Below are 16,070 nucleotides of genomic sequence, written 5' to 3' on the forward strand. Positions count from 1 at the left end.
TAAGTGGCGGTTTGAGATTCTCGTTTTCGGTTGCTATTCATATACGTATAACTCATATAAAACAAGTAAACTGGTATTATCATATACTTCCTGATTTCCGTTTGTCCCTAAAAATATTAACCAATTTCATCTATTTTTGGCGCCATTTATACTAAGCTTAAGAAATCAGGTGCACTAAAGTACCAAGATTGGTAGATTGATAAATAAATGGGGAAAACACCGCGACCTAAGGTCTGTTGTGCCCTCTCCTAAGTCACAACTACTCACATGGCACCAGGATATTGATAAATTCCAATATACTGTTAAGTAATATTGTGGTGATGCGACATCTATTTGAAAACATGGGCACTACTTAATTCTTACGGTATGGGGACCAACTGCAATGAAAGGTTTTGCAATGTTAATGTATGCTGAGGAGCGGGTGAGCCCAGATATGCTGCATTTGGTTACGATCTGATCGATTGTTTAGCCGTTGTATACACCCCTACACCAGTAGCGATTTGATCACGTACGCAGCGATGGCTCAAGTGGCGCTTGACAGTCGCTGAGTATAACCAGGGACAATCTCTGGTTATACTAAAGTACCTAACATATGGTTCGAAATGCCTGGAGCGTATAAAGTTAACTAGAAGCACAACAATCAATAAATTTTATATAGCGAGGCTATGAGATGATGTGAACCGATTACAATAAGAAACCACATTTCAATCAATGGGCGTGATAACGTTTCAGTTAATTTAATACCATTTTCTCAGAGTGTTTTTTTTATATGTATGGTCTTTTAGATAGTTACTCGACATTGTTTGTAGCTTCATGCCTGCTTGGTTTTTTATTTCATAATACACTAATTTTTCCGCGAATTCGGTCCATTCGCTACGTCCAATATTCGGTCGATATAATCGCTCAGCAATGTCGGTAATTCAAGCGACCTATTTCGCAAAGCGTTTACCCTAGCGAATAATAGCATAGTGCGCACAGAAGACGCTATTGCTGCTACGGAGTAGAGTAGTGAAGAAGACCCGAATGAGTACATACATGACGATCAAGCGTGATGGCTAACGATCCCTGCTTTAGCTAGAAAATTTTGTGCAGCTATGAAACTCACTGATAATAATCCACAAGCCACTGTTAAATCCTCAAAAATCACGTGGTATGCTCAATGGGCAGATGAGTCCATATTTCTCCAATAATGTTACACACAATGGGGAACGCTATAGAGCCATTATCATTGACTTTTTCGTGCTATAATTGGATATTGTTGATTTGGACGACCATTGTCTCCAATCAATTCATTAAAGGAATGTTCCGGGGTTGCATCGTTGACTCGAAGGTCGTGCGAATTAGCATAGCTGGCCTATTATTTGTGGGGTTACGTGTAGTTGTTTGTCTTTGCGGCTTAGACCAAGATGATTGACCGCTTGGAAGAGAGTATTCGGCGCTTTATCGCTGGTATTACGCCCAATCAGCTGCAAAAAGTGGTCGAAAATAAGTCTCCTCGAATATATTCGCACCAGTCACTCTTATATATGTACATCTGTATGTTTATTGGAGATGAAAATTTGTAAAGAGTGATCCATTTCGAGGATCCCTACTTTTTAAAGAAAAAACACGGAAACTTTAAATTTAATGGCGAATGTTTATTATCATACGAAAGAACATATTTTGGCATATATTTTTTTTTAAGATTTTCTCTTTTAAACGATGGCCGCGGCTACATCTCACATGCTCCAACCGCTGAGTGCAATTTTCGATAACTCGTTCGAGCATTTCGACTGGTAACTGGCGAATGACACGCTTGATGTTTTGCTCCAAAGCATGAATCGAAGCGGGATTGTCTGCATGAACTTTAGACTTTATAGAACCTCCCAGAAAAAGTTCTAACGGTGTGATATACACAATATTGGTGGCCAATCGACCTACCCAGAGCGTTGAATTATCAGCTCAACAAAGAGTTCTCCAAATCTATCCAAGGATTGATACGGTGTTTGAGAAATGGCTCCGTCTTTTTGAAACCAAATGTCGCAGAGATCGCGAGCTTTGCGAGATCGCGAGTTTCAAATAGTCGATTACGTTCTCACTGGCATCATTTTGAAGAAATATGCACCGTTGATTCCACCGGCCCACAAACCACACCAAACCGTTGTTTTTTCTGGATGAAATAGCAGTTCTTGAATCTCTTCAAGTTGCTCTTCGTCCCAAACCCGGTAATTTAGCTTCTAAACAATTGAGTCAGAAATGAGCCTCATCGCTGAACAAAATTTCGTTCGAAAACGTTGGATTTTCTTGGAACTTTTCAAGAGCCCATACGTCAGTCCGAGTTGCAGCGAACGGCGCTGAATCGATTCTCCACGGTCTTCGCGCACACTCCCAGCTACGGCTGCTATATTTTCTTCACTATTCTTCACTATGTATATTATCCAATAATTAATTATGGGTCTCAAGATGGGTCATTGCGAAGGGTATGCTCAGTAGGCCGATGGGCGAAATGGGATGACAAACTTCTCATATTGCAAACTTTCAAATCTCGTATGACTCTTCACGTTCTAGTATTTAAACCAAAATCGGACTATAAGTAGACCGATAATGTTGACCATAAGTGGAGCGAAACACGTTCTTTACAGAATGTGAATTTTCATAATAAAGTTGAACGATTTGTAAACGTTGTTTAGGCTAAAGTCTTTCCATGAAGAAATGAGAAACAATACTGAACAAATGTAACTTGATAACTTGACACGAGATCTGTCAAAGAAAGGCTATTGAAAAAAGTACCTCTACTTAGATCACCCGTTATTTTATTCATGGGAAAGGCAGGAAGTTATACTATTTTATGACAAGTTTTCCAAATCTAAGCATTTCTCCATCGGAGCTCAAGCATCACAATTCATATAAATTTATTATAAATATTTTATTTTATTAAAGTTTTATAAAAGTTGTGACATTCGTGTGTCGTACAAATAGTTAAGTACAATAATTTAAAAGTGTTGAAAAGTGGTCGCAGCAACCGCATTTCGCGCAAAGCGCAGTCAAATAATTTAACAAATGTAGAAGAAGGCAATAAATATTTACACATAATAAGGAAAACAAAAACAATAATTGACAAAAACAAACAGTCGCACTGGAGAGCACTTAAATACTTATGTGCCTACACTTACAACACTAACAAAAATAAATAATATTATTATCATATACTCATACACGTCGTATTACTCAAAAATAATGGCTTATCGAAAGTGAAAGTGGAACACATCTCGGTCTTGCGACTGACAGCTGTGATAGGCTGTTGTGGTTGGCCGCACAGGCATCGCCGCCGCTGTTGCCACTACTCATTTATAGTATTGCGTAATTTGGCGAATCCAGTCCAAGTAGTGCGAAACGCGCACATACACACCGGGCACATTGGCTTGACCGCAACCGATGCCCCAGGATACAACACCGACCACATTCCAGATGCCGTTGCGTTCGCATACCAATGGGCCGCCACCGTCACCTTTGCATGCATCCTTGCCCTCTTCACCGCCAGCGCAAACGAAACCGGGATTGAGTTTGTAACTGTAGCCGAGACGAGTTTGACGCAATTGCGATTCGCATTGGTGATGAGATAAGATTGGAACATCGACCTCCTTCAGGATATTCTGGTATTTGCCATGATCGCCGAAAGCATCTTTGCCCCAACCAGTGGTCCAGCAACGTGAGCCGGTGAAGTCGGAAAATTTGTCAGGCAAACAAGCTGGACTGATGTGTGGGTTCTTGGTGAAGTCAACGGGATGATCCAGTTTCAGTAGGGCCAAATCATTGTCCAAAGTACCAGCGTAGTATTCGGGATGAATATGTACTGAGACCACATCACGTTCGATGTATGGGAAGAATTCGACATCGTGGTTAACATCCCATTCACCTAGACGAGCGCGCAAGTCGAAACCGTTTTGCCTATAGTTTTCAGAAAAGAAAAAACAGGTTAAATAAATGTTAAGCCTTTTGAATATTTACTAGAACTTACGATTTAATGCAATGAGCTGCAGTGATTACGTGTTGTGCATCGATCAGTGTGCCGCCGCAAGCGTAAATCGATTCCTTAGGGTCCTTCTTTAAGATAGCCACGTGCCATGGGTACTCGCCGAACTCACTGTCGCCATCGATGTATGATGGGTTCTTGATACGGCCAGTGATGCCAGCAGCGTTGCGTGTGCCACAGCGACCAAGTTGCTGTTGTGGCGCTGGACGTAATGGACGACGGCAGCAGACTTCGTTGACGCGGCAGGTCTTCTCAACGGGACGATTGCCATAATAAGCGCGCTAGGAGTAAAGTAAACTAGTTAATATACATATCCTTATGACATAACACACAAAGAAATATATCAGTTTTATTAATATGACCCTGTCTCTAACATCTCCGTTTTCGGATTTCCGCTTTTACCTGTTCTGCCTTTACCGTACGCGCCAATACACTTTCTCTACGTTCCGCAGCTTCCTCATGTTCAACCACATCGCGACGTCGCCGATCACGTGGAAATGTCACATAGTCGCTACCTTCAGCCGCACCAGGCGCTTGTGTGGGTATCGGTCGTAAGCTTTGCTCATAACGCAGGCTTTTACCTCTACGATTGTCCGATGTATTCAAATGATGCTGCTTACTGCTGTGCTCAACTGGCTCTCTAAATGCGACACTGAGATTGGAACTACGTTCTTCGTATTCGTTGTAATGGCCACCGGCGAAAATCTCGCCACCATGGCCGCTAGAGCCATAGCCAATTGCGTAACCAGGTTGCGACGAGGCGCCGCCATAATAATTAGCGCCATGGCCGCTTGCACCAAATCCGCTGGGAATCGATCCGCTAAAATGAGCGGAGCCGTGGTTGCTAATGCCGGGACCACTTGGAATTGAAGCGCCAAAATGAGCGGAGCCATGACCACTAGCGCCGAAACCGCTTGGAATCGGACCACCAAAATGCGCGCCACCGGTGCTTGGATAGGATGTATGCCCAGCAACAGCAGAAGGACCAGGATAGAAGTTTGCCGAAGAGGTTGTGCCAAAAGATGTATGCTGTGTTGCGAAATGTTGCTGTTGGTGGAGGAACCCGGTATTAATTATAGTGCTTGCCGGCGCAGTTACTGTGCTGTGATGCTCGTAAATCGGTTTGCTTGGTATCACATCGAGAATAGTGGCACTGGGCAGTGAGGCGTCATATATGGGGCCAGGCGCAGTAACAGCATGCGGATGTGAGTGATGATCATGCTCAAAGTTACTATAATGATCGTGATGATGATAATGTGTGTTGTGAATGTATTCAGGCTTTGACTTGAATAATTCACTGACTTTTAGAAAAATGTTCGCATTTGGTGTGACATGAAGATTAACTAATGGCTTCACGACTTTATCTCCGAACTCGGTTTTCTGGACCTGTACGGAGACCAATGGATTTACATTTAGAAGACCTAAATTCAAGCCATTCGGTCCGATCGAACCGAAGTGCGGATTCGGTGCTGGATAAAAGTCGCCTTGTGGATTTGCGGGATAACCACCACCACCGGTGGGGTATGGCAATCCAAATGATACACCATATGTGGGTAGAATTTTACGCTTTATGAGCTCGATGGCTGCCAGATCGGGTATGCCAGTGCGCTGTACATGGTAAATGGTTTTGGGGAGGGATAAGTGAAAAATAGGAAATGAGTAAAATGGTAAGAGGTTTAGAGCGGATGGCGCGTGTGTGAGGTTTTTGTTTTGGCATGCTTAGTACGCGTGCGACTTGAAACCGAATGGAATGAATGCTTTGGCAGTGCAGTTAGAGATGGAGAGTTTTTAGTGTGATTAGTTACATTGAGAGCGCATCAAGTAATGTTGAAACCACAATATTTCACTTTATTCATTTTAAAAAGTCTCCAGGTATTCACTTTGTTTGCGTCCAATTTGAACTATATATTTGTAAGTCGGTTTGAGTTGCTCGGGACGTGTATTGCGCAACGCGTAATGTGGTTCATGAGTGTGCTTGTGGAACGTAGTAGAGTGATGCGGCTATAACCTGTGCTGCCAATTAGTTTGTTATAGATTTTTGTTTATTTTTGCGGTTGTTTAGAGACGAAATTAATCGGGTTACAATTATCAAACAACATAAAAATATTAGTAAAATAGGATTTTCTGTTACACTTACCCCTTCAGCATCCAGCGGTAGATCGGCTGCACCATCGTCGGACTGCTTATCGTCGGCTGTCGCCTGACGTTTGCTGCGTTTACTCTCCTCATCTTTCTTTTCTTTATTTTCTTCCTTTTTATCCTCGGTTGCGCTAACGGTCGCATTTGTTGCAGTTTCATCACCCAGAGCTTCAATGTCTTTACCCAAATTACGGGGATCGATGGCCAAAATCAAATCTTCTTTGCGTCCAATACGATCGGCAGCAGGGCATTGATTAAATGGCACACACTGGCAATCCACGATTTGTTGACGTGATGTATCGTATCCACCTTGGTATTGACCGCCCAAATTGTTGCCGATGCCGTTGTAACCGGCCGAAGTACCAATGCCGCCAAAGTTTTGTAACTCTTTCTTATAATAGTCGGGATTCTGACTGTGGTAGCTGCCGCTGGCCTGACCGAAGTTGTTGGATTGTCCGAAATTGCTCGATTGGCCGAAATTGTTTGATTGTGCAAATCCGCTCTGTCCGAAACCATTAGCGCCAGCATTTTGTTCGTAAATACCACCTTGACCACCAGGTATACCAGTTGGTTCGTAGACTTGTGGGCCAGCATTACCAAAGCTACCCAAACCTCCTGTAGGTTTGTAAAGGTCAGTGTTGGGTTTATCGTAGTTGCCGAAACTGTTAGCTGCCGCCTGTGAGAGCAAACCACCTTGTGAAGCACCGTTATAACCGGCATTGAATGCATTCGATTCGGTGAAACCACCTTGCGTTTGTGGTGTGAAGGAAGCCGATGATTGTGCAAGAGCCGAAAAGTCGGTGTTGATCGATTGGCCAGCACCAATTGGTATGGGTACTGTAGGCACCTTAGCGCTAGCATCACCGCCCTCGACATGGTGGAAATGGTGGTGCACATGTTGCTGCAAGCCACCGGCAGGCGCTGACACTGGTATGGCATTCAAATTACCAACAACTACTTTCGAAGACGAAGAGGATGCTGATGAGGCCGAAGACGACTGATGGGCATAGAAATTTGTTTGTGAGGAACCAGATGCCTGAATTTTCTCGCCGATGGGATTCTCAAAGGCATACGGTGGTGGTGCGTCGGAGTTGCCACTGTACACTGGACCTGGTGGTTTACTGCCATAAATAATAGCGCCGGGTGGAGGCTTGTTGAAGGTATTTGGACCTGTGGTACCGATAGCGGATGGTGGTGGATTTTCCAAATATGGGCCATTGTATACAGGACCGCCAGGACCCGATGGACGGAAAGGTGGTTTGTAAGCGCCTTCATAACCTACCTTACGTGGTGGTCCAAAGGAGTTCAAAGACGATGGTGGTGGTGGTGGAGGACGACTATTGAAATGGCCGGGTGGTGGCATAGGTCTGGCTGGTCCATATGGACCGCCACCAAATGATGATGGTGGTGGACCTTGTGCGTATATGGTTGAGTAGTAAGGACGTTTCTCTTCAACATCACAGCTCATTAGACCCAGTCCGCAAAGCTTATCGCGTATAAGATTGCGTGCTTGCAAATCGTCACCTTGTTGCAGCGCTTGATCGATATTACCATCGGCATACACTTGATCGTAATCACCTAAAATACGTCCTTCGCGTCGCGAATTGATAATCTGATCGATAATGGCATTGATGTCGGTATTCGTGTCGTTGCTGTAGATCGCTTCATGCACACCATAATTACGACCCTGCACCTCTACGGGCTGCACAGCGGCGGCATCTGATTTCTCAGATTCCGCCGAGCGTCTGCTGAGCATTGACTCCTTCGTGGGTTCCCAGTCGCCACCCCAAGCTGATTCCTCAGCATTGCTGAGAGCAGCGCCTGCCAGAAGTATGGCGGCCATAACAGCCAAATGATGTGTTAATCTCATAGTGCAGGCGTCTGTGCTGTAAAGGGGAAAAAATAATAAATAAACGCATAATTAGTGATTGCGGCAAACGGCAATGAGGTAACAACTCAAATGTTTCACAAGTTCAATGATTTGTACTACTCTTTCGCTGCTCACGCGTTTACCGTGCGCGTAGTGTGTTAATTAACCTAAATATTAATGATGGCGCTAGACAGATTTGTGGTCATTGTGCCACTTTGCAGCCGCCGCTGTTACTGTTGTTGCCGCGCTTTCGTAAAGATCAACAATAAATATTGTAAAAGCATTGCGGCAATTGCCAGCAACCGGTTTGCTGACTCTCTGTCATTGCCGCGGAGAGCTTAGCGCTCAGAGCGGCACAGCGCTGGCAGTGAGTCACGCTTGAGCTAGCAGTTGCTTGTGCGCGCTGTGGACGAAGCAAGGCGCGAAAGACTTTTACTTTCGTTTTAAGGTCGTTAGCTTGAAACGAAAAAAGAAACACAACAACAACAGCAGCAAGAAATTAACAATCGCGCGAGCAACTAACTGGTGTGATGTTGCAAGTCGCAAAAGTGGAGTGCGGATGTACTCCAGGTGCGAAGGCGCTGCTGTGCATTTCGTATATGTTATATTTACTCTTAGCTTCACCTCGACGCGGAGGAAGTGTAAACCGCGCGGACTGATGTAAGCGCTTAGGCTTGGCGCGGGAAGTCATTTGCATAATAAGAAAAGAAAACGTGAACTTTTTTGCACAACATGGTACCTACAAACAATGAGAGTTACGTGTGATTTGTGGATTAACTCCTTAAATGCAGCACAGTGCGAACGGCGGCGCTACATGTGTCAGAGCAAATCAGCGATTGCGCGCCGTGCCCGTCATGCGGTGCAAATGGCATAGGGGAGAAGTCGTGACTTTTTACTTGGCCTTGTTGCTTTGTGTTGCTTTTGTGTAAGACATTTCTTGTGTCTTACTTGAATGCGTCGGAGACCTGGATGACTTATGTTGCTTGACAATTTTCGGTTGTTGTTTTTTGGCGTTGTTATGCAACGGACAAATGTCCAAATGTGTGCGGCTGTGTATGTGTTTGTATTGCCTGAGTGTGGGGGTTCAAGGCATCAAGCAGCTGGCGGTTTCACTGTCTATTTTTTGGCTTTGTTGCTATGATTGTGTGTGGGTTTAAGATTTAATTATGCCTTCTGGAGCGAAAAACGTTACGGATGCTTACAAAGACGGCTTGCATATTAGTTGCGTGCTGCAAGTGTGTGTGTGTGTGTTAAGCTGAATTTTAAGCATCGTTTTAATAGTTCATTGTCTGTATGCTTTTATTTATTTTTTTGCTTTAATTTTACTTTTGTTTTTCACTTTATTATGCAATCGCATCCGTTATATGTACATACACGTACATATATATGCTGCCGATATAACGGCTTATTTCGCGAAAAAAAAATTATGGAAATATTGCAACGGGCGCTGGATCCGGTGAGTGGCCCGTTACGGTTTGAAAATTTCGCTCTTGTAGTTGTGTTTTACAGGCCGAGTTGCATTTTATTGTACGAGCAGTGTACAGTTATGGTTTTTGAATTTCGAATTGTGCATAATATGCATGGTTTAAGTTGGAATGAAAATTTTAGAAAAAAAAATAAAAATAAAATATTATAGAAAAAATTAAAATTTTGACTCATTACTATTTTCCGTCTGAAAATTTTAAAAATATTATTAAAAAAATATTAAAAAAAAATATTTAAAAAAAATATTTAAAAAAATATTTAAAAAAAATATGGTAAATTAAAAAAAATACTAGTTGTCTATTGAACCACCCTGTAACCCTTCGACAAATGAGCAGTTTCTAGAAGAGAAATGAGCGTTTGCAAATTTTCAGAGCGATATCTCAAAAACTGAGGGACCAGTTCGCGTATATGTGTACTGACAGGCAGATAAACCGACATGGATGGCTAAATCGAGCCAACCGACATTTATTTCAGGGTGTTACAGTCGGTATACTGCCTTGCGATTTTTACAATGAATAAAAATATCGAATAAAGAATATGTCCAAAATTTTGTATTTCTAATTAAATTTCGTGAGAGGAGTCGTTGCGAATGTTGGACCAAAGTTTACAGTGATTCAGTTTTATCAAAAACACAAGCCTACGAGTGGTACAAAGCCCTCAAAGAAGATCGAGAGATCTTTAAAAGGATCTCTCGTTCTGGACGTAGGCTTTTCTCAGGCAGCTCTCGAAACTAAACGTTGACAGTGAAGCACTGATAGATATTAGGTTGTCGAAAAAGTCTTGCGGTATTTTTATTGAATCAATTCGTGTGGCACGCATACTTCGAGCTTCTTAGTGACTCCAAGCTTCTTCAAATGATTTATAACGGTTTTGATGACTACTATGCCGGTCTCTTTCGACCAATTCAGCGATTTTATCGCAATTTTCGACGACAGGATTTCCGGAGTGTGGCGCATCTTCGACCATCTCTACACCAGAACGAAAACGTTGAAACTATCATTGTGCGGTGGAAATGGAAACTGTATCGGGTCCATAAACTGTAAAATATGCCGTATTTTCTCTTTATTTTGCACCATGTTTGCGACGCTATAACTCACGAACGACTTAAAAGAAACGACAAGCACGTGTTAGCGCGTGAAATGAGCTTTCCAAAAAGGTGTAGCATAACCCGATGCGATGCGATGAATAAAGGTAGAACTACGCGCTTTCAGCGCCAACTAACGAAAATTCCGCAAGACTTTTTTGTCAACCCAATATCATTCCTGTTCTTCAAATCACCGGAACCTGACGGTTTATTTCCGGTCCAAATACAACAGTCTCAGAGTTACATAAAAGTCTGGTTACTAAACGTTCTTAAAGTAGCGCTGCGGAAAAACTATATTCCCTCGTTATGAAAGAAAGTCAAGGTGCCATAAGCTCCAAATAATTACAGATCCATTAGTATTTCCTGATTCTTCTTAAAAACCTTAGAACGTCGGAATTTAGCTCAGAAAAACTGTCAATTTTGGAGTATGAGATTCTAAAAGAAAATTCACAGAAATAGCAGTAAGCACAGGTGCAACAGAGATTGAAAAATCTCTGGATGTAAAAGCATACACTTTCATTGTCTTCATAGACATAGACGCTTTTAATAACTTCCAGCTTAAGGTCATTCAGAGCGCGCATAAAGTTTTGGACATCTGTGAAGCTGTTGAAGAGATGCCTCGTTCTGGACGTCCTTCGAGCTCTTCAAATTGATGAAAGTACTAAAAAAATGAAGAATATGGGGATTGAAAATCGTTAGGCAAGTGTTACAGAGATGACAAGAGAGCTCGACATCTCTCGCGAGTCCGCTAGAATGATTTTGGTGAATGTTTTGGGTATGAAACGCGTTCTTGCTCGACTCTTTCCGATAAAGCTGAATTTTTTTCAAAAAGAGTACCGTCAACAGGTCTCTTTAGATATGCATAATTGTGCGAATTCGAATCCTACATTCATGAAGGACTTTAAAACTGCCGATGAGACAGGCAAGCAAGTCAACATTCACTGGAATGGAACCCCTTTTCAGTCAATTGAAGAGATAAAACTATATTCACAGAAGGAGCTGAAGTCCATTCCAAAAAATGCTTATGAAAAGTGTTTTGAGGACTGGAGAAATCGTTGGCATAAGTGGAAAAAATGTATTTTGCTAAGTTGGTTTGAAATTTCGGTGAATTATTATAAAAAATTTCCATTTTTACTTGCAGCCATAAATGAGAGATTTCTGATAAGTCAATTTGGTCAAATTTCTTAGTGATTTTCAAAACAAAAACTGCAACCGAAATGCTTTACAACTAATCGTTGTAATATAATATAATATTGGCAGCTAAAAGTTTTTGAAAAAATCATGCCTTTTTCGGGCGCCATTTAGAGTTGTAATTTGCATTAAAGGCATGAATTTGCTAATCACTTGGACAAATAAAACCTTTTAAGTCTATTTATGTCAAATTATAGCAACTGTGTCCATAAATTTCATAATTCCACTTTGGCTGCCAGCAAAAATTAAAAATACACAAAAACATTTGAAAATATTTGAAAAAAGTTTTCGCAACTCATACATTGTTCAGTTCATTAAACCTACACTAAAGAGCGTGTAGTTGTTGGAAGTTTGCATTTCCTTAGTTGGTCTTTCGTTTAACGCTCTCCTCAATACTAGCGATCATAATGCATAATACAAATTTATGCACATTAATTTCGCATTTCACACGCGCGCTGCGAATCTGCAGCCAGTCGCCATGCAACAAATGCGCGTCATTTCGAATTCAATGGCAACTACAAATTTCTTGCAACTTCGCTTGCACTTTTATTGTTAATTTTTTTTAATATTTTATATATTTTTATAAATGCTGGATAAATGGTGTATTTGCCATTATTTGAACACTGTTTTTTCATTTCGAAATAAAATCTTATATTTAACGATTTTCATTCAAGCGGGTTGATTGACAAGCCTTTTATATATAACTTTTTCACCTTTGCTACACCTTTTACCTTCACTGTTGACACAATTAACGCTTTTTGCTCGTTTTACACATTTTATAATTTCGTAAAGTTTTTGTTTTTTGTTTTTGGTTTTTGAACTTTTAAATTTTTCCTTTTGCCAAACTCACCTTTTTGCTTGTTTCGCCTGTATTTGTTTACGAAATAAAAATAAATATCACTTAACACTCGTAAATGCTTAATTTGTCCACAATACTGTTGTTTGTATCCTTATGTAATAATGCACAAAATGAAAAGGGTAATCCTTGGCTCCTTTTCTGTTGATCGCGCTGTGCGCTTTGCTGGTGTTGGCTGCTTGACTGACTTTGTTTTGGACGTCACACAACATTTTATACCACTACCGCCCGTTGTCGGCTGGCAGAGCGCAGTTGCGGCAAGCTAAGCAGGCAAGCTCAGTGAGTAAAATTGCGAAGAGACAAAGCATTTCCAAAAAAAACACAACAACTTAACTGCGTTTAAGCGAATAGACGGCCAAAGCAAAGCCAGTAAGAAAGACAATAGTTTAGTTTCTGCACATTTCAGTTAAAGCCCTTAACAATTGCTCGTTGTTGTCTCTCAAAACATTTTTGGTTTTTTTTATGGAGGCATGCACTCCCTAGAGAGTGACGTCACCAGGAGCCTCCAAGTGTATACGGCGAGTTTGTGCCGAGGCCTTTGCTTAGCAAGTTTTGGTAGTTTGCCTGTATGATTTCTGCGAATACTTAAAGGTCGCTAGTTATTGCCGATCGTGTTCATACATAAATATGAGTTTCGGGTTTTTCGAATATCTATGATTAACGTTTGATGATTGATTGAAATAAAAATAAGGCATTTGATGAAGCTACATTTCTTAGATTAAAATAGTTGACTTCTGAGCTTACAATTAATATTTAATTTAGAACAAAATAATGTATATTTGCGATACCGTTATGTCCATGCGGAGTAGTCATCTTTTAGGACGCCTGCGCTTCACGCAAATTCCGGTAGACTCTGTGGTCTCACTATTGATACCTATTTCCGTACAGTATTGTACCCAAATGTTTAAAGAGTTGTCTTGCCAATGGGGAACAAGTGCACAAGTGATGCTCCTCGATCTGTCAGATTTATGTCAAATTGTGACATCTGTGTATTCGTGTTGAAAATATTAATTGTGGTATGTATAGATACATTTGTAAAAGATTGTACTTTCTATATTCAGCTCTGCAGCTCCTATTATTTTCTCCAGAAATAAATTGAAGAAGTCGGACAATATGAAACCCTTTTTGGTATCTGGAGTCAGTCTTGAAACCTTCTTTCAGTCGCCGCATTTTTTCGTAGACTTTTCGAGCATTATCTCTGTCGGCCAGCTTGTCAAGCTCTTTATAATCACACATTTCTTCCTCTCTCTTTTTTGTTTGAAAATGCGTCTCGCTTTTTTCTACAACTCTCGGTATCTATCCCATCCTGCACGTGTTGTGGTCGATTATAGCGTTGCGAGGTAGGCAGATTGTTTTCTCTCCACTCCGATATGGACTCCTCTTCATACCAGCTGTTCTTTTGCATTTTCCGAAAACCAATGGTTTCGGATGCAGCTGTACGTAAGGAGTTTGAAATACCGTCCCACAATTCCCGTATACCGAGTTGTTGAGATTGCTCTTAAAGAGCAGGAGTCCAAGTCGAGCAAAAAATCGTTCGCGTGTTTGTTGTGATTGCAACTTCACGCCGTCGAACCTTCCTCGTGATCGATCTGGTTGATGGCTTTTCGACTCGGAGACAGCTTTGATGCATTTTTTTATGCTGGAATCTAGTACTACAGGTAACTATATTTCGGGCCACGACCCATTTGGGTACTCGACTGTTTATTCCCGGCTCTATTACAGCAGTCTCAGAGTCTGGTCAGTAACCGTTCTTAAACTATCGCTGCAATTGAACTATATTTCCTCGTTATGAAAGAAAGTCAAGGGATATAACAAGTTCAAAGAATTTCAGACCAATAGTCTTCCCTCATTCCCTCCGTCCAACCTTCAGAAGGCGTATTATCTTCACATCTCTGACTCTTAATAATGAATAAAATGTTGTTTGATCTAGAAAAGAAGGCACTACATGTCGAAGTCTAAATGCAAAAAGACAGATCTTACTATTATTAAGTGGTACCAAGCTAAGAATAGGGGATAGGGCAAGCTATTTGGGAATAATTTTAAATAGGAAGCTTTCATGGAAACTGATCTTAGATGTTAGGTTAGAGAAAGCAGTTACAATACTTTAAAGATCTAAAAGGATGGTAGGCGCCAATGGGTACTCGGGTAACTCATTGGCTCTACACAGCAGTTGTAAGGTCGATTATGACTTATTGGTATTTGGTATAATGGCCAATAACACTGGTAAACAAAAATACACTTTTTCTTGTGACATGAAGAGCACAAAGTGTTTATTATTGTGGAACCGTTCCCCACGTTCCTCACTAACGGCCCCTAAATTTTCGGGGAAAAATTTAGATGGTAGTCCAGAAAGTGAATTTTAAGGGACATGTTGCAGACCATTTTTTTATTGACAGTAAGTAGTACAGTCACAAGATCTTTGTAATTGTCAGCTTTAACAATGCTTTTAAAGGCACTCCAGGTTCGTATTTCAGTTTCATCGAGCATTTCCTCAAATGTTCTATCTTTAATTTGTTCTCTTATTTGCGGACCCACAAATATGCCTTCCTTAATTTTTGCTTTACTGAACCTTGGAAATATTTGTTTCAGATACAAGAACTCTTCAATTTCTGTTCATTGCCTTAACAAAATTCTTCAGTACACCCAATTTAATATGCAAAAGTGTTAATAATACCTTTTTGGGATCAACTAGATGTTCACTTTTAACGTTTTTTTTTGTCCCGGAGTGAGTGCCTGACGTACTGGCTACTGCTCGGAGTGGTCATGTGAGTTTGCTGAATAGCTAGAGGTTACGCGAAGGTAAATCAGGCTAATGCGGGGGTTGCGCACGAATGAAAGTGGCGAAATTATCACGAATAACCAATGCAGTATGAGATGGTGCATTATCGTACTTCTTTGCTCAATAAATTCAAACATAATAAAAACCGAAGAATTCGCTTTTAGAGCCTCACAAAACGACGCGTAACTCAAATAATAATCAATATTTCGACGTAAAATTTAGCATAGATGACACTAACAGTACTACCAACTTACAGAAAAAAACCGATTCGAAAAACACGGGAAGTACAAATGAAAGTGTAATGAAAGAGAACTACAAGTATGTATGGACAGTATATAAAGAGTAGATAATATTTGCATCAGTGAGTTCTCGGAACAACGGCAGGTCAGGCACTGAACGTAATTTTACACTTACTCACGGTCGAAGTTTTCTTGGCGATAAAATGTTTACTGATGATCTTCATAAGAAGCATGGGGTGGTTCAGAGAGGAGACAAAGAGTGAGGCCATTTTAGTCTTTATGGTTTCACCCAGGCCCTCCTAAAGACCTATTAAAAACTGTTTTAAAGGTGAATTGCAACAATAGGGCGCAGGACTACCCAGAAATCATGTTTTACGATTTCACAATACTCGGATGTACCTAATCCAGCGCACAG

At 41.1% G+C, this 16,070-nt stretch overlaps 1 protein-coding gene across 2 annotated transcripts; it reads right to left on the reverse strand.

The window, feature by feature from the left end:
- Positions 1-2,886: 2,886 nt before the first annotated feature.
- LOC105234011 (uncharacterized) lies at positions 2,887-12,822 on the reverse strand. 2 transcript variants are annotated; one of them, XM_019988733.3, is made up of 5 exons: positions 12,632-12,822; positions 6,150-8,037; positions 4,415-5,620; positions 3,998-4,293; positions 2,887-3,927 (listed from the first exon to the last, which is right to left on the reverse strand). In XM_019988733.3, exons 2-5 carry the CDS (start codon positions 8,019-8,021, stop codon positions 3,324-3,326), a joined length of 3,978 nt encoding a protein of 1,325 aa, XP_019844292.3. In that variant the 5' UTR covers positions 8,022-8,037; positions 12,632-12,822; the 3' UTR covers positions 2,887-3,323. The 2 variants fall into 2 exon arrangements, with proteins under 2 accessions (XP_019844292.3, XP_049313797.1); XM_049457840.1 differs by lacking the exon at positions 4,415-5,620.
- Positions 12,823-16,070: the final 3,248 nt, after the last annotated feature.

The sequence above is a fragment of the Bactrocera dorsalis genome, chromosome 5, assembly GCF_023373825.1.
Source record: "Bactrocera dorsalis isolate Fly_Bdor chromosome 5, ASM2337382v1, whole genome shotgun sequence".
Lineage (NCBI taxonomy): Eukaryota > Metazoa > Arthropoda > Insecta > Diptera > Tephritidae > Bactrocera > Bactrocera dorsalis.

Excerpts from the sequence above, each read along its gene's own strand:
- LOC105234011 (XM_019988733.3), bottom strand. The coding sequence starts at position 8,021 with ATGAGATTAACACATCATTTGGCTGTTATGGCCGCCATACTTCTGGCA. Across the intron at positions 5,621-6,149 it reads TACCGCTGGATGCTGAAGGG|CGCACTGGCATACCCGATCT; the intron begins GTAAGTGTAACA and ends TACCATGTACAG. Across the intron at positions 4,294-4,414 it reads GTACGGTAAAGGCAGAACAG|CGCGCTTATTATGGCAATCG; the intron begins GTAAAAGCGGAA and ends CTTTACTCCTAG.